Genomic DNA, 26,397 nt, shown 5'->3' with positions numbered 1-26,397 from the left:
AAAAGCAAAAGGGTCCCGTGAAAAATGAAACTGGGGAATTGGTTCTCTTAAAAAAATGGAAGTACCGAACATCCCTGGAGAACTGCTCCCTTTTGCTTCCTCCTCTCACAGTTAATGCCTCGCGAAGCCATCAGTACCCTGTTTGACAACAACACGTGGGTAAAGCATGAAGGGGACCCTGAAAGCCTGGGCCAGTCAGCTGTGTGGATCCACCCAAAAGTCAATGTCGTCGTCATCATCATCCTCTTCTTCATCATGAAGGTACCTCTCCCTACATTCCTGGCCCCCTGGGCTTCTGTTTTCAACAGAAACAGGGTGTGCATAGGGTAGGGAACGGTAAAACTTCATTTGGTCTTCGTCCAACCTAATAAAAAAAAAACAGTTTGGAAACCAGAACGTAAGTAAGTTGCTCATCTAGAGAAGTGAACCAATATCTGGGTTAATGTTCCATTCATGTCAGCTTAGTGATGTTGCCATAATTATTATAACCCTTCTAAAGGTTCCGCTTGCTAAATTATTGAGACAGCAGCCAAGTAAGTAAGGACAAGAGCTTAGCAATACAGAGCTTAACAATACAGATAACTGTGTAAAGACCTCAGATAAATTAACCAAATCCCCCCACATGGTAGATAATTAGGTACTTCATTCTCCATGCATCTGATTATCCATTTTCAGATGATTTGCATATCCATTTTTTCCCCAGTCTAGTGGATGATCTCTTTTCTAGAATTACAAAAGGGATAAAATATTTAAATCCACTTTATTAGTGACTATAAATAATTTTTATAAATGTTATCATTCTCTATTTAGGTAGTGAGGCTGTGAGGATTTTGCCATTCTTAAACCATTTTCTTCTAACTTCAATGAGGAAACAAAAGCTGATCTCTTTTATAACAGTTCTTTTTTATATTGGCCCATTAAGGATCACGTGTTTATAGACTTCTCAATTACTGCCTTATACAAGTATATTTTTATTTCCATCACTGGTTGTGACATCTGTTATAATTGCTGCCTTTTTTTTCTCTTTTTTGATGATTGCCTGATTATTAATAGTATGTCTTGCTTGAATAACCCAACATTTTCCTCTATATATTAGGGCCTTCATTTGACAGTCTGTCCATATTAATCTTTCATGTTTTTTCGTACCTTGCTATTAACTTATTCTTGATATTTATTGTGAATCTATATTTCCCCAGGATATGAGTCACTAAGTTATATTTATATTGTAATAGCTGTAGTGGGTTCATTTATTCAATAAATGTTCTCATGCAGCTACTGTGTGCCAAATATGTAATACTTGATTATTGATCTTTGGTGAATCTAACGCTTATGGTTGAAAAAAATTATTTTAAAATTTCCTTCATGGTTTTTTGCTGCTCATTTAATGTGCTTGCCAATGGTCTTATCCTTAGAGATACCAGGTGCTTGACATACCAGGTTCCAATTCTGTCACTTACGTTCTCAGGATTTGCTGTGGGGTTTCTGGAGGCTGTATTTATGTATGTTCTTCTTCATTCCATTCCAGGGGGATTAATTGGGTCTGTGGCTTCCATATTTTGCACACCCACTTTATTAATTAGATCATTTTCATTTCTTCCTTCAAAAGATTTGATATTTTTATCATAAAGAAGTTCTCCGTGTCTTGTTAGGGGTCTGATTTTGGGACTTTCGTTATAGAGCTTATCTTCTCTAATTTATAAACCCCGGCTTCCTGTAATTGGTTGTTGAGCATACAAACCCATGTGCGGTAACCAAGTCCAAGTTTTGATGGCATCTCAGGATTTCTTGTTCAATGATAACAATGGTGTTTTTCTGATACTCCTCTAGACTGAGCTGTACGGTAACTTCGGGATCATATATACTTTTGAAATGTTAAGCGTTTGAAAATTTTTGGAGAAACAAAATTCTGTATGTGTTTTCAACATTTCCTTCCCACCTGACCTCATTTCCTCAGATTCCCAAGTATATCTCTGGATTTCACCTTACAGATTAAAATTTATTCTGAGAAGCCTACTTGGATTATATAGCAGGACTCAACTCTATGTCATTCTTATTAATTTCTCACTGAATCACATCCTCAACAATGTCTACATAATAAGTGAATCGAGAAGAAACTCACATTTCTTGGGCTGTATTTCAAGCCCAACAGATTGAAGCAGGCCTATGCTATTCTATAATATTTTAAATGTAAAACCATTCACTGCTATAAATCCATGATATTACCTAGTAATCACTGCTTCCAGCATTTTCACTGTCTTATCATTGGACGCATAACCATACCCTTGTTATTTCCAAAGTGCGGACAATAGGGTGCGTAGGCACATTAAAACATACAAGTGACTTAGAACTATTTGTCCACAGTTTGATTTGAAATTTAGCTTATGTGGTCTTCTGGCAGTCTCAGTGCTCACAGATAAGATTCTCAGTTCAGCTCTTTATAACATTGATGAAGGGAACTTCCATCTTCTCAATTTTAAGACATGGAAGGCATCACCATGTTGTAACTCTGGAGTGTTTATAATGAGTATGAATATAATTACAACATCTCAGTTTCCTTTTTAATAAGTCTAACATTATTACCTAGATCCCTGAGTTCTCAGTACTGCCTGAGGCTCTGTAGCATTCTTGCCTAATCTTCCTATGGTTCCTTCCTGTGAAGGGTTTAAATAAAGTAGAATCTGTGATAAGGGGTCTCTAGTTTCCCAGTTCTCTAGAACTGGCTGTCTAAAGTCTTGGGAATTATTGGTATTCCAGATCACTTACCCTGCTTCTGGATCTTCCCTTTCATGTGCTAACAGCTCAAAAAGAATGCTAGTCTCGGGTCATTCTCTGTGCTATAGGAGTTGATAACTTCAGTGTCCCCTGATCCTGTTGCTATTCTTACACTTATCTTGGAAGATAATCTGAAGTTCATCCTCTGAAATCAGACCAGTCAGCCACCTATTATCTTTATTACTGGAGCTTTCAGATTAACCTGAGCCTACAAAAACCCTATGGCTTTCATGTACTTATTCCTAAGAGACAGTACAGAATCGTTCAAGGGGTCTCAAAATGTTGTATGTCAGGATCACTTAAGAAACGCCTACAAGCACCTAGAACTCTGTCTCCAGACAGTCTGATGGGGTAGCTTCCAGTGGTGTCTGGTCATCCGCAGTTTAAACAAGTTCCCCTGAAAGCATTACTGTTGGATGTTTTAAGCAAATATTAGCTCTACGTGTTTCTGCTTTGCATGAATACTGTTTGACCAAACTCTCTTCTTTCCTTCCATCCTTCCTTCCTTCCTACCTACTTACTTAACTTACCTACCTACATCCTGCCTGCATTTACTGAGCACTGTGCCAGTGCTGAGAGAAGGCAAACACAACAAGATACACTCTTGTTACACACTCGAAGAATTTGCAATCTGTATCCTCTTCAATTGTACGTTTAACTTGGCTGCTCTCCACTGTTTTAAACAGTCCTATTCTGAAATGGCGACATATGTATTTTGCCTCTTCTCAGAGGTTGTCTCTTGAGGACAGCCCTGGCTCAAAAGACTCTCTCTCTAAGGTTCAGAAAATTAGGAAACTTATTTCTCATTAGTTTACAATAAAGTTCGTGCAGTGTTTAAATTGTAAATATTTTGAGCCTGGGAATTTTTTTTTGACCTTCAGCTGTTGTCATCTTTCACCAGATTAGTTTGAGATCATTTTCTAAGGTCGGCTTACTTATTTGGGAAATGATATGTAAACCTGTTGCTTAATTTTCATATCATGTCTCACATGTTTATTTCTTTTACAGATATTTCAAAAGGTCAACCACTCCTCCTTTTTCCATTCGGTTTCTCAGTTCCTTTGCGTTCTTTGCTGCAGAATGTACATACTGCTTTTGCTCAAATCATCCCAATTCCTGTTGGAATACTACCTTGGCCTTGGAGGTCCTTTCTATCACGCTGGCTGGTTTAGCTGGCTCTCTCAATGGGCTCTTGCAGGTTGGTCAGGACAGATCTGATTTTCTGATCCTTTGTTGAAGGTGATTTGATGTTAAAGGAAATGGCTCAGGCAGGACTCTCTTCACTCCGGGTTCCCTTGTGAGGCTTGCCATATAGATGGCTTTGTAAATAAATGATCGTAGTGAAGCTAAAGCAATCATGCAGTAAGTCACTATGACTTTAAGGTGTCTGCCACTTAGAGCTGGGGCTTTTTTTTCAGAAACAGTCTGGCCAGGAAAAGGTATCCTCCACGTTCAAGAGCTCAGGCTGCTTAGCTGAGGTGACCTTTGTGGGCTAAGAGGATACAGTAGGCTAGGGCCCTTTTGGGGGCAGTGACAGAGGAGTCCTCTGGGGCCTCACTCCTTGTTTTTATTGCCTAAAGGCAAATATTATCACTCCAGGTAGGAACAATTTGGGTTGAACCTTCTTATAGTGTTGTCTTTGGTGAGCTCTTAGCCTGAGCGCCCCATGTGGTTTTGGTTCTGGAGGAAGGGTGACAGACAGGATGGCTTCCAGAAGGATTAGCTATCCCAGGATGTCTGTAACTCTTGAAGCAAGAAGGAGGAGGATAGTGGGAAGGAAGTTGAGAGAGTGTGTGTGTGTGTGTGTGTGTGTGTGTGTGTGTGTGTATTGGGCAGAGTTGAGAGGGTGTCCTGACGCCTCTTTTTACCCCAGTTCTGGATGTCCATCGTGGCCACCACTATGCCCATACCCTGCGGAGGCTTCATGCCTGTGTTTGTGCTCGGTAAGTTCTGATGGGAAGCCTGGGATCTTACTGATGGCTGCAATCTAGTGTACTGAGAAAATAAGGAAAGGCCTGGAAGGCTGGGGGTTTGTATTTAGTCTTAACGCCCAAGGAGGTATGGCTCTGAAAAAAGAGGATAAAGACCTTGAATCTCTCAACACCTTCCTTCCTTTTGTCTCTCCCTAGGAGCTGCATTTGGAAGGCTGGTAGGAGAGATCATGGCCATTCTTTTCCCAGATGGTATCTTATTTGATGACATCATCTACAAGATCCTACCTGGGGGCTATGCAGTAATTGGTGAGACACATTCCACCCTCCTGTCACCCCAAATACCCACACTCGAACTCCCCCATGATATCTGTATTCCAGGCTACACAATATGGTTTTAATTTAATGTTGTTTAATTCAACTTTTATTCACATAATCAACCCTTGGCTCTGACTCTCATTAGCTCTTATTAAACATCTCTGAGCCTTAGTTTTTTGGTTTTTTTGCTTTTTTTTTTTTTTCAGTACGCGGGTCTCTCACTGTTGTGGCCTCTCCCATTGCGGAGCACAGGCTCCGGACGCGCAGGCTCAGTGGCCATGGCTCACGGGCCCAGCCGCTCCGCGGCATGTGGGATCTTCCCGGACCGGGGCACGAACCCCCGTCCCCCGCATCGGCAGGTGGACTCCCAACCACTGCGCCACCAGGGAAGCCCGAGAGCCTTAGTTTCTTCATGTAGAAAAGGGATTATGGGGAATAAATGAGATAACAAGGATGAGAGCACCTAGGACCACCTCTGAATGCTTGGTAAGGGTTTTTTTTTTTTCCAAAGAATCGTGGAAACAACAGTGCAGGTGACTGGCTTGAATACTCTTAACCTGCAGATGCGCTCTTGTTAATGGGACTTAAGAGCACATGACTAAGAGCTAAGAAACATGGGCTCTGGACTCATCCCTGTCTTTTGTCACTGGATAACCATGGGGCAAGTTAGTGGCCTTTCTGCACCTTAGTTTCTTTATTCTAAAATGACTTCTGAGGTGTCTTACAGCCCTAATATTTTGAGAGTCTGAGATAATCTTTTTCCGTTAAATCTATAGTCCCTTCCAACCAAAAGCCATGTCTAACAAAATGACCAGTGTATGCCCCAGAATTATTATGCTTCCTCCCTCCCTCTCCTCCTCACTGAAATCCCGTAACATCTACGGCCATGCCTCCCTTTGATTTAGAACTAACCAGCTTTATAGTGCATACAGGGACCTTACTCCCCCGTCATAGTTCTTTACAAAAACCTCCTTCATCAATAAGAGTCATCTGCTCTTATTCCCCATCTTCATGCCTCTCAGGTATCCCCCCAATCTCCCTGGTGGACCTTTGCCAGTATAGCTCCTGTGTTAGTTTATGTTCTGAAGGATACTGGGTATACCATCCAGGAGAATCATTCCTCCCAATATTTCCCTTTTGTGACTTTTTCTTGTTCCATTTTGATGTATGGCTTCCCCAGCATCTTTTCTCATAGAATATCTTCCCATGTTTATTTTTTTATTTTATTTTATTTTTTTTGCGGTACGCGGGGCTCTCACTGTTGTGGCCTCTCCCGTTGCGGAGCACAGGCTCCGGACGCGCAGGCTCAGCGGCCATGGCTCACGGGCCCAGCCGCTCCGCTGCATGTGGGATCTTCCCAGACCGAGGCACGAACCGGCGTCCCCTGCATCGGCAGGCGGACTGTCAACCACTGTGCCACTAGGGAAGCCCTCTTCCCATATTTAAATAACAAATATAGTTAATACACTAGGGACTATTTTGGTTGGTGGGAAAACATAACCAAAAACAAGTAAGACAGATTCTATTGTCTAAGAGCTTATGGAATCATAATGATTTAGATCTGCAAGGGCCTTAGAACTTATCTAATGACGCCTTTCACCTTAGAGATGAGAGCATAGGATTCCAGAAGAATTAAGTTCTATTCATACAGTTGAGAAATAGTAGAATCAGAATCTCATTGATCCAAGTCTACAGCATGATTCCTGAATTTTGACTCTATCCACTCATAAATTGTTGGCATCAAAACCTGAGGTCTGGGCTTCCCTGGTGGTGCAGTGGTTAAGAACCTGCCTGCCAACGCAGGGGACACGGGTTCGACCCCTGGTCCGGGAAGATCCCACGTGCCGCAGAGCAACTAAGCCCGCCGCGTGCCACAGCTACTGAAGCCTGTGCGCCTAGAGCCCATGCTCTGCAACAAGAGAAGCCACCGCAGTGAGATGCCCGCGAATCACAGCGAAGAGTAGCTCTCTCGCCACAACTAGAGAAAGCCCGCGCAGCAACAAAGGCCCAACGCAGCCAAAATAAATAAATAAACTTATAAACAAAACAGAACAAAACCTGAGGTCCAAGGGAAAACACTGTAAATGGGTTTTTAAATGCTCAGTTAAGAGTGATCCAAACTTTTCAAAGCAAGGAATAGATGCCACATCACCATCTTTATTTTATAAATGAAACTTTGGCCACACACAAAATTTTTGTAAATTGCCGAAGGTCATAGAATGAGATCAAAACGACGAGTTTCTAACAGTTCAGCATTCTAACCCTTTACTCCTGACAAATGGTTATCTCAGGAGTGTTGGCACTGCCCAGGATCATGTGTCCCCACCCTGTGTCACTCCCATCGCATCCCCATGTAGCCCCCATGACAAGAAAGGGAGCCCTAACCCACCGGTACGCTCCTGTGTCTCATTCTAGGAGCAGCAGCGCTGACTGGTGCAGTATCCCACACAGTCTCCACAGCCGTGATTTGCTTCGAACTAACGGGTCAGATCGCTCACATCCTACCCATGATGGTGGCTGTTATCTTGGCCAACATGGTGGCTCAGAGCCTGCAGCCCTCCCTTTATGACAGCATCATCCAGGTCAAGAAGCTACCCTACTTGCCTGACCTTGGTTGGAACCAGCTCAGGTCAGAGGCACCAGCTGGAATTAGTTCAGATTTGATGGGGTTGGTGTGGGAGGTTCTGAGATTGAGCATGAGGTTAAGGTCAACGTCTGGAAGCACTGCTTTTTACTTATTTTTATATTCCCACGCACTTCATAAATATTATGAGTGATCAAATGCATGGCAGACCTGACGGGAGGAGTGGAAGGGACAGGCATGGGGTAAGGCTAACCCTGCCTGTGCTTTCTCCCTCTGCAGCAAATTTACAGTCTTTGTTGAGGACATCATGGTACGGGACGTGAAGTTTGTTTCAGCTTCTTGCACTTATGGGGAGTTGCGAAACTTGCTCCAGACCACCACAGTCAAGACTTTACCACTGGTCGATTCAAAAGGTCAGTGGGAGGGAAGGAAGCAGATTCCTGAGCTAGTGACCTGAACAAGGGCTCCACAGAAGTGGAGGCGGCACTGTGGTGTGGGCTTGTCTAAGGGGCCACCCAGGCTGCTGCAGAACGCTCAGCCTTAGGGAACATGGTCATCTTCAAGGAAGGAAAAACACAGCCATAACACAAGCACAAGAAGACAGTTAAAAAAGCCAATGAAAGAAATACAGTTGATTCTCATTAGTCCTTGTAGTTATGTTCTATAAAGTTTCCAAGAACACTGAATTAGGGACACTATACTGAACCGTTGCTCCTAGAGGAAATTGAGGGTGAGGTTCCTGCAAGCCTCTGGTCACAACACTTTCTTCAAGTAATCAAAGCATACACTTGTCTTAGGTGTGTTTCTCCTTAAAGACACCTTATTTAATTCATCAGCATTGAACTCACCATGACCAACAGAAGGTTAGCTCATGGCTGAACAAAGCTTTTATCTAACACACTTCTTTTCTCCATAAGGCACAGCACAGCCTTCCTGCTTAGGGGCTATTTTAAACAGCCAAATTGGGCTTCCCTGGTGGCGCAGTCATTAAGAATCTGCCTGCCAATGCAGGAGACACGGGTTCGAGCCCTGGTCCGGGAAGATCCCACATGCCGCTGGGCAACAAAGCCCATGTGCCCCAACTACTGAGCCTGTACTCTAGAGCCCATGAGCCACAACTACTGAGCCCATGTGCCACAACTACTGAGCCTGCACTCTAGAGCCCATGCGCCGCAACACCACAATGAGAAGCCTGCGCACCACAACGAAGACCCAATGCAGCCAAAAATAAATAAATAAATTTAAAAAACAAAAACCCTTAAAAAACAGCAAAATCACCAACACAAAAAATGCAAAAAACATGGCATTCAATGGACCACGAAAGAACATTTTTTACAATATGAAAGCTGGAAAAAAAAAGGGCAGAGCATCACTTTGTTCAGACTCAGCTTGGAATGTGTGCGTGGGGTAACTCAAATTTTTGCTGCTCTGCACATGTCTATGAATGATGGGAAAAGTACTGCAAATATTGATTTTGGGTTACAAAGATATTTAAGCCCGTAGGTGAATTCACAAATAGGGAATCCGAGAATAATGAGGCTTGGCTAGAAATCTTACGGCCCCTTATGTGGTTCTCATTGCTACCTAGCTAAGTGATAGCTGTTCTTTAATGCCCAATTTGAGGAGCAGATGTTCCATATGAAGGAGTGAACGTGTTTAATGAGCAGTGATTTCACCTCCTTCACCATCCTTTCTGCCCACCTTTGGCACTTAATCTTGCTTTGTATTATTTCTTATTGTGGTTTCTATATCTGTGTCTTATCTTCCTCAGTAGATTGTGTATCCCTTGAGGGCAGAGACTATAACACCTGTCTCACTCAGACTGTCTCCTTATAGGTATTTACTGGATATTAAATAAATACGTGTCTAATGATTGTATTAGTGTAATAGAATCATTTAGGGATATTTGGAGCCATTTAACTTGTTAGCTCTAAGTTCAGATCATCAGAGTATCCAAACTACTCAAATTAGCTTAGTTTTAATATTTTCCCAAATCCCAAACACCTTTCAGTGGCCTCTAACGCAGTGGTTTCTCACTGGAATAGGGGTACAGCCGACGGGCTGCAGGGTTTTCATAATAATGACTAAGACCTCATGGTAAGATTTGTCTCAGTAACACTGCTACGATCTTATGGTCTCAAAACTTAATGAAAATGTTAATTATAGTAGCAGAATTCTGATAAATACATAAAAGACCTTCCCAGGAAAAGTAGGCATTCTGTTTATACCTACAAGGACCCAGAGTCTTTAAGTGATTAAACATCAGATATCCTTGTAGACTTCCTTCAAAGTATATTCGTCATCTCAGTATGAATGGCTTTTAATGTGTCTTCTTTTGGAGACAGTGTTGATTAGCCTATTTTAATACCAGGTTCACCTATTTACAAACAATCTGTGTAAGGGCTGCATCAAAATAAGTACAAATTAGCACCAATTAGTGTACTACCAGGTGGGGCTCTAAGTGCTAAATGGGTGAAATAATAGGGATTGAGTGAGATCAATCCTGGAAGACTTTTGAAATGAGTTTTTAGGAAGAGAGGGTAAGAGCTGAAAAAAGATTGGTGCTGGGCTTCTGTCCCTGACTCCATCCTGCCGAGCAGGGTGGGGGTGGAGGGTAATTGAGCGGGCCCTCAGGCTGAGCTTGGATCTCCCGCAGATTCGATGATCCTGCTGGGCTCCGTGGAGCGTTCAGAACTGCAGTCCCTTCTGCAGCATCACCTGTGTCCTGAACGGAGGCTGCAGTTAGCCCAGGACATGGCAAGGAAGTTGTCAGAGCTGCCCTTCGACGGGAAGGTGCGGCAGGCTGGGGAGGGGCGCCGTGGCGTCCAGGGTCGACCTGAGTCTTTTGCCTTTGTGGATGAGGATGAAGATGAGGACCTCTATGGGAAGCCCGAGGTGAGTGGGCTGGGAGGGGCCGGGTGAACAGGATAGATGGGGCAAAGGGAAAATAGGAAGAGAGAGGGAAGATGCTGATTATTGACAAAGTCAAAGAGACAAGTGCCCCTGGGTCCAGGGACTGAAGGAGATAAGTTTGCAACTGATGGTACCGTGAGAATTCAAAGTGCTATAAGGACTTCTGAACTGAATAGAGGTAGATGGGTTTCCCAGGACACCACCTGGTAAAGACAGGAAAAGGTAGCCTCTTCTCTGGGACTGAGAACTTTTTCTATTCTTTACAGCTGCCTCCTCTTCCTCTTCCTCACTCCTTTCCTACTGCTCCACTGCCCCCCGAAGAGCCCAACGGGCCCCTGCCCGGCCACAAACAGCAGTTGGAAGCACCGGAGCTTGAAGGTAAAGATTCTCCCATCATGCACCTCACCCTTGAGACTGCAGGTAAAGATTCTCCCATCATGCACCTCACCCTTGAGACTGCAGGTAAAGATTCTCCCATCATGCACCTCACCCTTGCCTCATGCCTTGTGGTTGTGTCTGGGCACTCCTCAACCTAAGGGCTCCTACTATGAGGAGGGGTGAGGCCTGAGGATGGTGGGAGGGGGTTTCTATTCTTCGAGTCTCCGTGTTACCATCCCAAGGCATGGGGGCAAGGGCTGGATTAGGAGGATGGAAGGGGAGAGTTCCTGTGGAGGTGAAGCACCTAGAAGTATGGACCTTTTGTGGTGAAGTGTCAGGACCACTTGAAGCCCCTGACCATTTCCTCCCAGGATGGATATTGCTTTCTTTCCATTTCCATTCACTCACCACTCCTCTCAGGTCAAAGACCCTCCATCTTTCAGTCCCTGCTACGCTGCTTGCTGGGCAGAGCTCGCCCCACAAAGAAAATGACCCAGGTGAGAGGAGATGTGTTGGGGGCGGGGGACATGGGACAGGGAGCTTGTCTTTGAGGAGCAAGAAACCCATGATCCTTAAATCAGGAGAGAAGAGGTCCCACCAAGAAGAAGCTTCATCATATGGAAGGGATGATGGGTTGGAAAGAGGCATCTGTGGCTTGGCCAGGGAGAGATGGCTGTGGTTCCACTTGGAAGAAAAGGGAAGGAACTTGGACCTATGTCTTTCTTCTCTAGGATTCAGAGGATTTAGTGGATAACATGTCACCTGAAGAGGTAAGTAAAGGAAACAGGAACCTGGGGTGGGTTGTTTTGTCACATGAACATATTGCTCACTTTTTTCGACCTTCTTCATTGTGTTGTTGTAAGAGTAACATGTGAGTCTAGGCAAGAAAGCGTTCTGAGAGGTTGGAAATGAGGTGTGACCATGGAGACAGTACTGAGCACGTTGCTCGGAGGTAGGGGAACATGGCGGTGTCCTCATGGGGACCGGCGTCATTTCAGGAGAGGGAAGTTTTGAACCTCTGTGTGTAGATGCGCCCGTGGTGCTAGGATGACCCTTAGAGCTTTTAGACATTAGGGAAGTTCTAGACCAGGCAGAGGCTATGCGGGATGGGTGAGATTTACCTGCAGGAAAATGGCGCCTGGCTGCCAGCACTTACGCAAACCAATGTGGAAGAACAGCATTGAAACTAAGATGGGGCATTCCGTGTCTGGTGAGGTTACTCTGCCGGATTGACCAGGGTCCTGAGACAGTGGACAATGAGAAGATTCCAGGAAGCGAGACTGGGAAGAACCACAAACTGAGGGCAGATTTTGACAGTGGCGCCTCATTGGGACAAATCACTATCCCCTATAGAATTCATGAGAGGGAAAATCAAGCACTGAGTGGGTTTGGTTGTGCCGAGTGAACAGAACGTGGCACAGTGAGTGGGAGCAGGTGGCTGAGCTGTGCCCATCAGAACTAACCCGGCGTGTGGAGAGACACCGACAGCATCCATTAGCAACCATTCCACTTAGTAAAAGAATGCAGCTTGCTTCGAAGGCTGAAAGGTAGAGCTTTAAAAGTATGTAGCTGAGCTTTCCTGGTGGCGCAGTGGTTGAGAGTCCGCCTGCCGATGCAGGGGACATGGGTTCGTGACCCGGTCCGGGAAGATCCCGCATGCTGCGGAGCGGCTGGGCCCGTGAGCCATGGCCGCTGAGCCTGCGTGTCCGGAGCCTGTGCTCCGCAGTGGGAGAGGCCGCAGCAGTGAGAGGCCCGCGTACTGCAAAAAAAGAAAAAAAGTATGTAGCTGACAAAATACCATAATGTGTATTATCTTTAAACAAACATCCACTGGATATCCAGAATATATATGTGCTAAGAATTAAAAGTACTCAGGGTTGGAGGAGGGGGTGGTGAGTGACAAGAGAGAAAGGCAGTCTTCCCCTTCTCCCCTTGACACCCCTCGAGACACACACATTTTTGATAAATGACCTAAAAAATCAAATGGATGATCACAGAAGGAAAAAATCGAACTATTCCTTCTGCCCACAAGCAGGAATCAGATAGGCCATAACTACAAATAAGGAGTGCCTTACTAGGGTGCTCAAACCAATAATACTTTTTTTTTTTTTTTGCGGTACGCGGGTCTCTCACTGTTGTGGCCTCTCCCGTTGCGGAGCACAGGCTCCGGACGCGCAGGCTCAGCGGCCATGGCTCACGGGCCCAGCCGCTCCGCGGCATGTGGGATCTTCCCAGACCGGGGCACGAACCCGTGTCCCCTGCATCAGCAGGCGGACTGTCAACCACTGTGCCACCAGGGAAGCCCAATACTTTTTATTTTTAATACACTGAAGAAAGCCAACTAGCTGATCAGTGAGCTTATTTAATGACCGCTGGAAATAAAATGCAACTAGGGATCAAAAGAAGATAGATCATACATTTTTAGGTGATATCTTTCTCAAGGAAGATTTTAAGCAGCTCTCAACTCCCATGGGAACCACCAAGACTTTTTGAAAGGATAAGATTCAGTAGGAGTCAAACTTCAGGATATTTTAACACAGTTTTCAGGCTAGATCAAGATGACACCCTTGACAACATCAAGATGATACCTTGGGGAATAGTCAAAGAATTCCGTTCTAGGTTGCCAGAAGTCCTTGCTATGGCTTTTTTTTTTTTTAATTTATTTTTGGTTGTGTTGGGTCTTCGTTGCTGCACGCGGGTGTTCTCCAGTTGCGGCGAGTGGGGTCTACTCTTCGTTGCGGTGCGTGGGCTTCTCATCGCGGTGGTTTCTCTTGTTGCAGAGCACAGGCTCTAGGCGCCCGGGCTTCAGTAGTTGCGGCATGCAGGCTCAGTAGCTGTGGCACACGGGCTTAGTTGCTCCGCGGCATGTGGGATCTTCTCAGACCAGGGCTCGAACCCGTGTCCCCTGCATTGGCAGGCAGATTCTTAACTACTGAGCCACCAGGGAAGTCCTCTGTCTTGTTTAATTCTGCTGCTCTGTTAGGGATACACACAGTTAGAGCCCTGGTTTGTATTTGATGCTGAGAGTTTTCAAGTCATGGAACACATCAGACAAAGAGCAGAAAACAGCTGGGGGTCCCAGGAACACGATCAGCAGTCAAGGTCAGAAGCCCACCTCTGTGTAATCTTGGGCAGACACTTAAGCACTCCATGCCTCTGTTTTCTCATCTGTAGAATGGGGATAATGATAGGGTTGTTGCAGAGGATTCAATGAGTGAAGCAATTAGAATAATGCTTGGCACCGAGGAAGGGCTTGGTGCATATGCACTGGAAATGGTTCTGTTAGTGTTGTTCCCTAAGGGCAGGCAAAAAAGGAACCAGGGAGGCCAGAAATGATCATAGAATGCTCCAGGAAGACAGGACAAGCCAAACCTGGGTTGGCAAGGGGCTGCCCCCCGTCCTATAAGTAAATCCTTTCTGCAACATACCTGCTAAGTGGTCATCCATCCTGTGAGAATTTTGTGTGAACCTATAGTCAGGGAAGGTGAGAGTTTAGAGGAGGTGTGATTGCAGTCCAGAAAGAGCAGGACAGGACAGATGGAAAGCACAGCACTGTGGACCAAACACGGGACACGAGAACTAGGGGATGGCCTTCGGTGACGTCCTCTGAAGCTTGAAACGTATAGATTTGGGCAAACAGGAAAACAAAGTAGTACCTCATTCGGAAGGGACTGCCTGAAAAGAGATTACGGAAAATTTAAAAGTGATTTATGAGAACCAGAGCGATACTGGATTATTTAGAACCTTGGGGATTTTTGACGTGCACACCTAAAATCCAGAGGAAAGTTCAACTTTTGCCTTAACGCTTCGGTCATAGACAAAACAATGTAAACCAAACCAAACACACAGAAACGGCTTGTTTGAGTCAACAAAGTGCCACGTGACCCAGGACAGCTCTTCCAATCCAACAAATCTTTGCCATGATCTGCTGTGTAAAAGGTCAGTGTGCTGGTTTCTCCATGACACACAGCAACTGATAGCACACAGCACACAGGAGTTCCGCCCAGGGGGCAGAATTAAGACAAACGCCAGCCTAAGATGAAAAGGAGAGCCTGGCAGAGCACGTCTGACCCGGAGTGTCAGGCGTAGGGTATGGGCGCAGGGTGGGGTTCTTGGGGAAACCCAGAACAGCAGTCGCAGAAGCGGAAGCACATCTGGCTTCACTGGAGCTGTGGGTGTTACAGGAGTAGTGGAAAATAAGGCTGGAAAGATGGGTTGGAAATAAGTGTTTGGGGCACCAGGAAGAAGGAGCGTGTTCTGAGCACCTTGAGGGTGAAGGTTGATTTGGGGCTGGAGGAGGGAAGAGAGCGGTGCGGCTCCCTGGGGGAAAGGGAAGAGGGCTAGTGGTCTGGAGGAGCTGTGACGGTTCACTGTATATTTCAGGCTTCTGGGCCAGGGCGAGGAGGGCTGTTTGGGGTCAAGATCTGAGGTTTGAGGGGGCTCTGATACTGGGTGACGGCCCTCCTCTCCGGCAGATTGAGGCCTGGGAACGAGAGCAGCTGAGCCAGCCTGTCTGTTTTGACTCTTGCTGTATTGACCAGTCCCCCTTCCAGCTGGTGGAGCAGACGTCGCTGCACAAGGCGAGTCCTTGCCCGATGCCCACCGCCCGCCGAGCAGGGCTGCTGGGAGGGCCGGGACGTGCGGGGCCTCTGCGTGCTGACCTGCCGCCCTTTCCTCGCAGACTCACACGCTCTTCTCCCTGCTCGGCCTCCACCTTGCGTATGTGACCAGCATGGGGAAGCTCACGGGGGTGCTGGCCTTGGAGGAGGTAAGAGCAATGGTCCCATTTGAGCAGTGAGGAAGAGTGGGGCACAGGATACAGGGTGGGGGGGGGCAGGGGTGGCCTTAACATCCGGGAAGTTCCTCCAGATTCCCCTCCTGTTTTTCATGCAGAGACTGGAGGGGGGCGGAAGTGCAGCCCTGTGCCCTTCTAAGGACGGCATGGGCTTGGGATGGGGGTTCAGGGCCCGAGTCATGGTTTCATAGGGGTGCGCTGTGGTGGTGCATGGAAGGGGGAGGAGATGGGAAGTGGCTGAAGAAGGCCTGAGCGTTGCTAGGAAGGGGCCGAAGGAGGTCCTGTGTCAGGGGTCTTGAGATTCACTGCTCTGTAGGTGGGGCTTTTTGTCCATCATGCCCCTTTTTTCCTTTTTCTGTCTCCTTTTGATCCATCCTCGCCGTGCACCTTGCTTTCCCATGCTTTTTCCTTTTATCGTCTGCTCCTCTCTCGTGTCTGTTTCTCTCACTGCCCCTTTCTTCTTTTCCTCCCCATGTTGTACCCTCTCTCCCCTTCCCTCTGCCCCACAGCTGCAGAAGGCCATTGAGGGGCACACCAAGTCTGGGGTGCAGCTCCGCCCTCCCCTTGCCAGCTTCCGGAGTGCAACTTCGACTCGAAAGACTCCTGGGGGCCCACTCCCTGCTGCAGAGGCCTGGAGCCTGCCTCAGGATGGAAGTGGGGCCACTGGGGCAGGGGATGTGGCCCCTGCCTCCCCAGAGACCCCTGTGCCATCCGCCTCCCCAGAGCCCCCTCTCTCCTGGGCTCCGGCCAAGGCAGAGAGTGAGCTGGAGGAACTGGAGCTGGCGGGGGCTCCGGGGCCGGAGGGGGAGCTGGCCGACATCCTGCAGGGCCCCAGTCTGCGATCCACCGATGATGAGGATGAAGATGAAATGGTCCTCTGAGCGCCTCCCAGACCGCCGCATAAAGACCAGCCAGAGACCCAGGCTAGAGGGTGGACCTGTGTGGAAGAGGGTATTTCCTGAAGCCGGAGAGATCGCACCAATATCCGGCCTTTGCTAGGAATTTTTAAATGTCATCCTGATCGTGTTGGAGAAGGAGCCAGGATCTGGGCAGGAGTAGCCTTGGTCAATCATTTGGGCGTGTCCCCCCGTCCCCAGACAGGCGGTGGTTGTAACCCCTGCGAAGGGCCCCTGGTAGTCCACGGGCTTCTTGAGTTTGCCTGTGTGCGGGTGGGGAATGCCTGCCTCTGCCTGGCCCCCCTCACTCCCCCACACTCCCCAGTGTTCTTGTCCCAGTGTCTTCCTGGCCTTGCCCATCCCCCGTCAGTTTCCCGGGGGGCGGGTGGGGTTAAGGCAGGCCCAGGATGACTGGTGGGAGGAGGAGACGGGGTCACCTCATGGCCTCATGGACTGATGACACCAGAGTGTACCTGCGAACTGTCCACAGCCCCTTCTCTCAGAGCCCCCCACCCCGTCCTCCACTTGCCCACAGCCATTCCCTGAAATTTGCCTCCAGACTCCATCCTGGCTCCCACTATCTGTCCCGGGGCAGAGCCATTACTAGGGCGGGGAAAGGCCAATCCCACTTCCCCCTCCTTTGTCCTCCATTTAAGCAGTGAGGCATGGATAAAGAGCCTGTGGGGGACAGCCTGGAAGAGGAAAGGTCGCAGGAAGGCTCTGTGTGAAAGGGGCAGTACCCAACAGTCCTGCGGCCAATGGATTTACTTAACTCCCTCTGGCAGAAATTCCTCCCATCTCACATCACATCTTCCAGTTTCCAGGTCACTCCCTCTCCGCTGTAGTCCTTGATCTGTCCTGCCCAAGGGTCAGCTCTGCCCTTGAGGTGCTCTAGCTGGGGCTTCTCCTTCCAAGAGTGGGAGCTCAGGGCAGCTGGGCCGCTGGTTCACCCAGAGACTATACCTTCTTAGGGACTGGTTCTTTGTGTTTCTCTTCTAGGGGTTCAGCGTCAAGATGGCAGACCTTTTTCATGCTTCCCACACCTGGGAAGTCAGATCCTTATCGTCCCCAAACCAGCGACAGGGAGACTGCCATCACCCTGCCTTTTCTATAAGTGGTCCCAGGTGCTCTGATCGGCCAGAGACCCTTGCTCCCACCCCCAGGGCTTTTGTCCATCCCTTCTTTTATGCCTCGTTTAGTTCTGCAGTTGTGCCCCCTCCCCAGCATTCTCCTCCTTCCCCACCCTGTGCCCGGCCTCCATCATCCCCCAAATAAGACACTCATAGCCGAAGGTGCCACCACGTCGTTTAGTGCCATTGAACAGAGCCTGGAGCCCTCTCCAGCGGTACAGCCCTTCCGCCTCCCCAGGCCAAGAGAGAGAGGCTGTAGCCTGGGGAGGGGGGCTGGCTGTGGGCCTTCGAGCCCAAGCCCATGTGTATATAATCTATAATATTTATATATATATTTATATATAATTCTCTCTGTAATATATGTCATAGAATCTCTCTTGGGCTTGGGGTGGAAATGTCACATTAAGAAAACATGCTAAGACTGGCCATAAAAATGGATATTCCCTAGACCTGGAAGACGGAGTATGGGATGTACAGGTGGGGGTGAGAAGAGGTAATAAACTCATTCACCAAGATTCCCTCCTTGACACAAGGATAAGAAGGAAGGTGTGGGTGAGGGGGGGCGGGGCGGGGGCGGGGGGAGGGGAGGGATGGAAGATTTGGATTTTCCTTTAATAAAGTGAACTCAAAATGAAAGGGCACCCCCCCACACCAGAAGAAAATCATTTAGCAAGAGAAGTTTCATTCACCATGATATGAAAACAGCCCCGTTCTGGGACTGCTGTAAAACGTGCGGCACAGCCTTTAACCCCAAGGGAAAAGCAACCCTCCCCCATCCCCCAACAGCCTCTTCCCGCACATGCCCCTCCCCTCCCCCTAAAATAGGCTATAAGCAAACCCCATGCACCCTGGCCCCCCCCCCCCAGCACCAGAGAGGCAGTTCCTCCCTCCAGAAGAGTCCTGAGAGGGTCTCAGGCCAGCTCCTCAGGTTTTCTCCCTCTTCAGAGTGGAGACGCCTCCCCCCCCACCCCGCCCGACCTCTGGGCAGCAGCGATGCCAGCACCCAGGGATGCTGGGCCACGCTCACGCTCACGTCCGAACTCTGCTAGAACCCTTGAGTTTTAGTCGTCTTTTGGCAGGGACCAGCAGGGACCGTTTGGCTTCCTCAGTGAAGGTGGGAGGAAAGAACACTGCTTTAGATGACCTTTCCTAACTCCACAGAGCCCTGAGCGAAAAAGGAACCGTGCTGCGTGAACCCGCTCCCTGGACTGGATGTCCGCTGTGGTCCGGGGGCGGAATATGGGACACGAGGGGGGTGAGATTAAGAGAAAAGGATGATGCCTTAGAGAGGGCAGTTTGCACAAGATAAGAAAACGGGGACCCCGTGAGAGGAGGGAACTGTGACATGCAAAACCCCAAGGACCTGCAGCAGGAGTGCAGGGCGAGGCCAGTAGCGAGGGCCTGAGTGAGGCCACGTGAGCACGCACAACCCTTTAACAGTTTTAGATGAGGTGACTTCAGCTACCTGTGCTCGCCATGCCTAGTCCTGTTTCCTCCAAGAACCAACTTCAGGTAGCCATCCTCCCCCTCCCCAGAAGATGTGGACCTGGCCTCGGTTGCGTTTCAGGGGCACAAGTGTATGACACTGTGGGCTTGACGGAGGCAGGGTCACAGATGGACAGAAGCACCCCAACTCTCAACCTCCTCATTCTGGGACACCGCTGCAGCAGGGGAGGGGCAGTGTGCTGCCGTCTCTTCACTCTACCCTTCGACCCTGTCCTCTGCCCTCAGGACGTCTTACAGGAGTGCTGGGGCTCCAGGGCTGTGCAGAAGTCCCCACCAGAATGGAGAGTGGGTGCCGAAGGCAAGCAGTTTCAGGGGCTTATGCCTCATTGTAAAACATCCTGGAAGGAAGAATACCCAGATCCTCCTCTCCTTCTCCTCAGGAGGGCGGGGGGTGGGGGGACACCTGTGAGGCCCTCCTGGGAGTCGGTGAAGAGGGGCCAAGGGAGCCCAGAGCCCACGCTCCTCCTTGGCAGACACCCTGCCCCGGCTGGGGGCCTGACAGCACCGGACCCCTCCCTCCACCCTACTCACCCCTGAGTCCCCAAGAAGTTATAAAAATGTAGAAAAGGCAGAGAGAAAAGTGTAAACAGCTCCAGAGAATTAGGGGTAGATGGAGGGAGACACAGCCTCATGCTTCCCCGTCTAGCCAAGACACCTGCATCCTGTGTCACCCCCCTCCCCCCCCACCGCCTCGGGGCCCCGAGGTTCCCAGAGCAGGAGACAGAAGAAGGCAGAAAAAGGAAGCAAGAGCTGGAGTCGCCAGCCCTGGCGGGGTCCTTTCCCACATCCTTAGGGTCCTCCTTCCAGCCACAGGATAGTCAAGATCCCAGAACAAGTGGCCATGTTTGTCCTCGGTCTCACCAGTGACCGCCTGGTCTCTGGACAGGCCTTGTGCCCCTGTGCATCCCGGCGGCCACGTCCACCTCCTCCGTGACTCCTGATTTCAGAAGCCAAGTTACCTCTGAGGGCAGAGCCAGCTCACTCTGAGGAGACGGGGTCTGTGCGTTGCTTCCCCTGTGCCCATCGAACCATGTCCCACAGCCCCTGAGGTCTGTTCCTCATAGGAAGGATGAGCTTGGGCCACAGCCAAGAAAACAGAGTGGGGAAAAGCGAGAGTGACGTGGACAAAGGAGGCCTTCAGGCAGCTACAGTCAAGGCTCCTGGAAGACGAGATCAGGGAGCAAAGAACTGAGATCCAGGGGCCGGCCACGGGCCGCTCTGCGCTCCTGTGCTCAGGACACACACCGGAGCTCCACCACCACAGACCCAGAAGCCCGCAGCCAAGCGAAGTTCATGGCCATCTGCTTGCCTGGGCCTCAGTTCCTGGACCTGGGGTCTCTACAGTGCAAGCCTGGATAAAATCCTACCCCGGCCCTCCGTTTTGCTGGCCAGGACTCCTGGGCTCGTGAGAGTCTTCTGCCCAGGTTTCGGCCGTACTGCTGGGGGAAGGGAGGGTGTGGTTGCAGCCGTGCCCCTCAGGTGGGAGTGGAAGGTGGGGCATTCAGTGGGAGGAAGCTAGTTGTTGGCCTCTCCCTCCTCCTCATCAAAGGACTGCACGCCTGAGGATGTGACGTCAGATACCTTCCGACTGAGAGCGGTGGGCATCTCAGGGTCTTCTCGTGGGGAAAGCGACTCCAGGTCCCGGCATCCCGCATCCTCTTCCTCCTCGGGCGCCAATGGCCTCTTCTCCTCCTCGGCGGGGCCCCTGGCCAGGTCCACCCCACCCACCCCTGGAGCCCAGTCAGTGTCTCCCCCCAGCAAGGCTGGAGGCTCCTGAGCAGCGTATCCCGAAGCAGGTTGGGAAGGTCCCATTTCGTGCAAGCTAGGCTGTGAGTCATCAAATGCGGGGCCGAGATAGGATCCTGTGGCCGGAGAGGCAATGAGGGACTGGTCGCTTGCTTCCCAGGCATCCGATGACCCCAGACAGTACATGCCCTGCGACACGTAGGAGTGAGGCCATCCATCCATTGGGGCTTGAGCAAGGGCATCTGTAAAGAGAATCACGGCGGTTGGTGGGGTCACAAATATCAAAGGCAGTAACAACAGCACAGAGAATTGAGGGTGAGATGCGGGGCGGTGGGTGAGGGGGGGAGTAGGAAAGCCTATATGAACAGAAAGTCTTAGAACAGAGGTGCATGGCGGTAGCCTGGATAGTTGAGGAGGCCTCTTAGGCCTCTGGGGTCGGATTCTGGAACCATCCCTCACCCTGACTCTCCATCAATTCCTGGTAGTTGTCACTGTAATTGCAGCCCAATGGCTCCTGGGCGGAGTTGACACTCATGTCCTCACCATCCATGGAGGACCAGGCCATGAGAGTGGCCTCGGAGATAGCAAACTGTTCCATGACGCCTGGGAGAAGAAACGTAGTTAGCACGAGATACCTCGGGGAAGCCTGAGACACATGCATGGGGCAGGGGGACGTCAGTGCAGCGCTGTTCAATAGAGATATAACACAAGCTACTTATGCAATTTTAAATTTTCTAGTAGCCGTATTAAAAAAAAATGAAAAGACATAGGTGAAATTAATTTTAATAATACATCTTATTTAACCTAATCTATATAAAACATTATCATTTCAATGTAGAATCCATATAAAACTATTGAGGTATTTTACATTCTTTTATTCATACGAAATCTTTGAAATCCAGTTGATATTTTACACTTACAGCACATCTCCATTCGGACTAGCCACATTTCAAGTTCTCAATGGCCACATGTGGCCAGTGGCTACTGTATTGGACAGCACAGCCTTGGTATATGCCCCGAAACAAGGCAAAATCGTGGGGGACTTCCCAGAAGGTCAGATTTAGGATTCCTAGGGGAAAGAGTTGGGGGGGGTCTTCTGGTGAGATATCCTAAGGGATTGAAATTGGGGATTTCCAGAAGTTTAGCTTTGGAATTTTTTTAGGAATGGTAGCTAGTGCTAGGGAGTCAAGGCCAGAGGAGTCTAAATGGGAGGGATTGTAGGTCCACAGTGGTATCAAGTTCAAGGTCTGGGAAGGACAAGGGAGGAAGGATAGAATAATGAAGATGGGTAGACTTGGGGTTCCCGTGTTGGTCAAAGCCATGAGTAAGTTGAAGCTTACATTGCTAGCTGCCCTACACTACCCACTACATGTTTGTCTCCCCTCCCCACTGACATTTCTTCCACCACCCACACCACCAACCAAAGAACCCTCTTGTCTATTCCAGATCTATCATTTTTCCTAGGTATCTTATCGAGATCTGCCACTAGGGCTCGGGCAGGGTTGTAGGTACACCGTATGCCTGCCTCGTACCTATACTGAATTTTAAAAGCTCTTCTGTACACACCCTCTCCTCACCCAGGTCCCTTGATCTGGTGGTTGTCACGAGTAATGTGACCTGTAATTGCATTCATGACTGCAGTGTGCTGATGGGCAAAGGCGAGAAGAGAACCCCAAGGCTTTTCTTTCATTTTCATCATAAAACATGAGTAGAAGCACAGACTTTTGAAGCCTAAGATACCTGCCTTTTTTTTTTTTTTCCTCCTGTACTGAGGGAACCCAGGGTTTGGACAGTCCCACCATGTAGGAGAGAAGGCATCAGGTGGACCCACAATCCCATGTTAACTCCCCTCAACTTCTGAGACGATAATAAAAATAAGTTTGAGGGTACTTAGAATAAACAAGTCAGAGTCCTTGAAATTAGAGCTAGTTGGGAAATTAAGTCTGATGGTATCACATGAACAGAGCCAGTCCTGCCATAGGGGATCAGGCTGAAGGGTCGGTCTCTGGCCATCCTGAACATGTGTCTCTTGAGGGGCTGGGGAACAAGTACCTGCTAGGAAACGTGCCTCCTTCTCGCCATCGCTGAGGTCGGAGTAGGCGTCTGTATCCCTGCGCACGGCCTCGTGGCTGTGTTGCGGCTGAATGGCTGGAGCCTTCCCCCAGCCCTGCCACTCAATCATGTGAGCCACCCGGCCCTGCCCCATGGCTGTGGGCTTTGTCACATGGTCCTTCATGCTTCGCGAAATCCCTGAGGGGCCAGACATTCCCCAGGTGCTCCAGAACATCACACAATACCCGCACCAGATCTGTCCCTCCCCCCGCCCCCGCCATCACCCCCACCCTAGTCCCCGTGGGACTCCATCCCATGAAGGGGACAGGTATGCCCTAAGGCTCTGTCTATGAGGGGCCGCCTGGAGGATGGGAGAGGCTTGACAGAAAGGGCAAATAGGTCCGGGGTCTGGGGATGAGGGTCTTCTTCAGGCCTGAAGGGGCAGGGACACTGAAAGCATGAGCCCCTAGGGAGTCTCCTGTCTGCACGCATCCCCAGGTCGGAGTCTCACCTGAGAACGATGACTTGGCCAGGGCCCCAATGCCATAGGCGTTAGAGTTTCGCTTAAGCTTCGGAAGAATGGAAGTGGTGTCCTCCATGGAGAGCTGGGATAGGGAATGTGGGAGGAGGGGCAGAGGAATAAGAGGCTATGAGGTGCTTTATATGTGGAGGACAGTCCACGGTTTCCAGGAGTAAGGATATGAGCCAGGGCGGGCGATCAGGCTACCATTGTACCCGGGGGGTCCCTAGGAGGCCTATCCCCCAACCACCCTTGAGAGTTTGGGGGTGGCTAAAGAATGTGAGGGCTCCCAGTGCCCGCTGGAGGAAGGGGGCGCTGTGTGCTACGGCAGCAGGTGGGAGAGGCCAAGGAAGAGGAGGTAGGGTGGGCTGCAGAGGCCTGGGGGGAGCTGCACTCACATTGATGCCATCCCAGGAGAAGTCAGTCCGGGTTTGCTGTGAGGAAAGAGGAGAGGGAGTGGGTACCCGGGGCACTTCCTCAGAGGGGCTTCCAGAAGAGCGTGAGGTAGAGAGGGCTTTCCTGAGATTAACACAGGGAACTGGGATCTCCGCGTGGAGCGTTTGGCTTGTGTTTGAGGAAAGGAGGAGAAATGTTCTGTGAGGGCGTCAGTCTGAAGGTGTGTCTGGGAGGTTGTCCTGGAATTTAGGAAGGTGGCCGAAGGACTAGGCTTATGCATGGTGGTTCTGGGGGTGTTTTCGAGGTCCTCTGGGAGGGGGGCTGAGCACGGAGGGCCTCACCTCAGTGGATGGCCGGTGGAGGCTGCTCCCGTGCAGCGAGCTGGTGCTGTCCATGTTGATTTGGTCCACATCCTTCAGGCCCTTCCAGTCCACGGCTATCACTTCATTTCCTGAGATGGACAGATGGTTAGCTGCTTCCCTTTCACCTCCCTATGCCCAACCCGAAGGCCCGTCCTCGTCCTTTTCCTTCAGAACGCTGAGGCCACAGATGGGGGCCAGGCCCTCCAGACCCCTCCCTGCCCTCGCACTACCACTCCCTCTTCTGATTGCCTATTTTCATTTACATCCCCACTCGCCCCAAATTTTTGTTAGGAGAGATAATAATGCTGAGCTCAGTCAGGAATAGCACACTCGGAAAAAGTGTTCTATGGCCTCATTTGTTGTTGTTTAAATGGAAGGGTCAGTGGCTGGGTTTTAGAAGGAAAACAGGTCTCCATTCTATCCTGAGGAATCTCTGAGGCTTTCTGTATGGGAGTGCACGGGAGCTGTGCTTTTCCTCTATTATGTTCCTACAAATAAGGGCAGAACTTTTCCAGGGGCAAGCTTCCCTAAGTGTTGGCCTTATTATTTGTGAGGTGCAAGGATTGCATCTTCCCTAGTGGATCCCCCAGAGGAGTTGGTGGATTCGTCTGACAGGAAGGAGGTTTGGTGGGGATAGAGGCAAGAGCTGGGTGTGTACACCTAGAAGCAATGAAAGCAGAGAAAGCAAAGAGTGAGATGGAATCATTTTACCTGACTCTTGGGAGACAAGTGATGGATTAAAGAGGAGAGAAGGGGGACAGCAGGAGGAGAGCAGGGGACTTTTTAAAATAGGAACTAAAAGAATAGGAATTCGAGTCAGAGAGAAGACAAAAGACAATGGGAGAGGGTGGACAGGGTTTGAGGGCTGACTGGCAAACTGGAGGACCTAGGAAGATGGTAATTCTGCAGCCGAGGCCACAGCTCCTCATAAAGGGGGACTGCTGCCGTGAGGGGTGGGTATGCCAGCTGGAAGCCTTGGGGAAGAATCACTTGGGTGGTAGACCCAAGTGAACCACCTGACCTTATAGATCTTTTCTACACATAAAGTTTTTTGATTCTGAATTTAGGATTAGGCGTCCACTCTTGAGGAGGGGTGAAGTGAATGGGGTCTTGGGCACCAGGAGGCATTCGGCAGGCAACAGCATAGCTGCTGCAAGAGGAAGGGGTTGTGCTTGACAGGTCTGAGAGAGGTAAGGCCCCTCCGAAGCGGGCACACTCTCCCTTGGGGCTACAGGGGAATGGTGAGATGGGTCAGACCAGTGGCTGGAAGGGAAGAGGAAAGATGGACATCTGGGCGGACAGAGCAGGAATGGGCAGGCAGAGGACAACCTCTGAGGGGAAGGGAGATGGCGAGGGCAGAGTGGGAGAGAGGGGTGAGGGGAGGTGGCCTTTGTAGAAGAGGGAGAGCTGAGTCAGAGCCATGGGGGGCAGGGAGGGGGAGGGAAAGAACCCAGAGAAGAGGTGAAAGCAGAGGAGGAAGTGGGGGTATCCATGGAAATAAATCGGGTCTCAGAGACATCAGGCTTCCGGAGAGTGAGTTTGTTTGTGATAATAATACGAATTATTCTCTCCGCCTGAGGTCACTGGGGCATGTAGGCGGGAGAAATTGGGAGTCGGAATGGGAAAAATTGGGGGTTTTGGGAGAGGGTTGAATCAATCTGCTGAGCTGTGAGAGCGGAGTGGGTGTACGGGGTGCAGGAGAAGGCACTGGGTAGCAAGGCAAATGCTGAGGGGAGAAGAATTCCGAGGCGCCTCTCTTCCTTCCCCCGGTCAAAGGTAAATAAAGAGCTGGCCCCGCCCCGCCAGCCCCCGCCGACAGGTGCAGCCAGGTCCCCGGGTTCCCTCGCTCGGCCAGCCCCACCCTCCTGGGAGCTGGCTCCCGACCCCTCTCCAGCCCTCGAACCCCCGGCCTCCCCCCGGCGTCCCCGGCTCTTCCACCCCAACCCAGCCCGGCCCCATTGCCTCCGGCCGTGGAACCCATTCCCCTCCCCGAGGCACCAGGCTCACCCCGCCCCCGCCCCGGAGGGAAAATGCACGTGAACAAAGCAAATCGGGGGAGGCAGAAACGACCGAAAAAGGCAACAGAGAGGGAAAGAGA

The 26,397-nt window shown here is 49.8% G+C and overlaps 3 protein-coding genes across 4 annotated transcripts in view; 2 read left to right on the top strand and 1 right to left on the bottom strand.

The window, feature by feature from the left end:
• CLCN1 (chloride voltage-gated channel 1) overlaps positions 1–18,274 on the top strand; it is a 33,662-nt gene extending 15,388 nt beyond the window's left edge. The window contains exons 12-23 of the mRNA XM_070046294.1: positions 112–261; positions 4,646–4,715; positions 4,902–5,012; positions 7,437–7,650; positions 7,885–8,018; positions 10,262–10,500; positions 10,785–10,896; positions 11,317–11,393; positions 11,628–11,666; positions 15,372–15,476; positions 15,578–15,664; positions 16,201–18,274. Coding sequence (XP_069902395.1) covers positions 112–261; positions 4,646–4,715; positions 4,902–5,012; positions 7,437–7,650; positions 7,885–8,018; positions 10,262–10,500; positions 10,785–10,896; positions 11,317–11,393; positions 11,628–11,666; positions 15,372–15,476; positions 15,578–15,664; positions 16,201–16,572 — 1,710 coding nt within the window. The 3' untranslated portion in view covers positions 16,573–18,274. The remainder of the gene's footprint in view (positions 1–111; positions 262–4,645; positions 4,716–4,901; positions 5,013–7,436; positions 7,651–7,884; positions 8,019–10,261; positions 10,501–10,784; positions 10,897–11,316; positions 11,394–11,627; positions 11,667–15,371; positions 15,477–15,577; positions 15,665–16,200) is intronic.
• A 328-nt stretch (positions 18,275–18,602) lies between these two features.
• The window catches only part of FAM131B (family with sequence similarity 131 member B), an 8,505-nt gene continuing 710 nt past the window's right edge, over positions 18,603–26,397 (bottom strand). The window contains exons 2-7 of one of the 2 annotated variants that reach the window (XM_030854069.2): positions 24,279–24,388; positions 23,940–23,975; positions 23,533–23,626; positions 23,022–23,219; positions 21,429–21,572; positions 18,605–21,211 (exon numbers count right to left, since the gene is read on the bottom strand). In XM_030854069.2, the coding sequence (XP_030709929.2) occupies positions 20,739–21,211; positions 21,429–21,572; positions 23,022–23,219; positions 23,533–23,626; positions 23,940–23,975; positions 24,279–24,388 (1,055 nt within the window). In that variant the 3' untranslated portion in view covers positions 18,605–20,738. Of the gene's footprint in view, positions 21,212–21,428; positions 21,573–23,021; positions 23,220–23,532; positions 23,627–23,939; positions 23,976–24,278; positions 24,389–26,397 lie in introns of both variants that reach the window. The other variant, XM_030854070.2, reaches the window with a different exon arrangement.
• ZYX (zyxin) overlaps positions 25,947–26,397 on the top strand; it is a 26,221-nt gene continuing 25,770 nt past the window's right edge. Inside the window, exon 1 of the mRNA XM_060305191.2 lies at positions 25,947–26,075. The gene's annotated coding sequence lies outside the window, so the exon portion shown is untranslated. The remainder of the gene's footprint in view (positions 26,076–26,397) is intronic.

The sequence above is a fragment of the Globicephala melas genome, chromosome 9, assembly GCF_963455315.2.
Source record: "Globicephala melas chromosome 9, mGloMel1.2, whole genome shotgun sequence".
Classification (NCBI taxonomy): Eukaryota; Metazoa; Chordata; class Mammalia; order Artiodactyla; family Delphinidae; genus Globicephala; species Globicephala melas.
The sequence above is the reverse complement of the archived record's forward strand: the minus strand, read 5'-3'. Positions and strand labels throughout refer to the sequence as shown.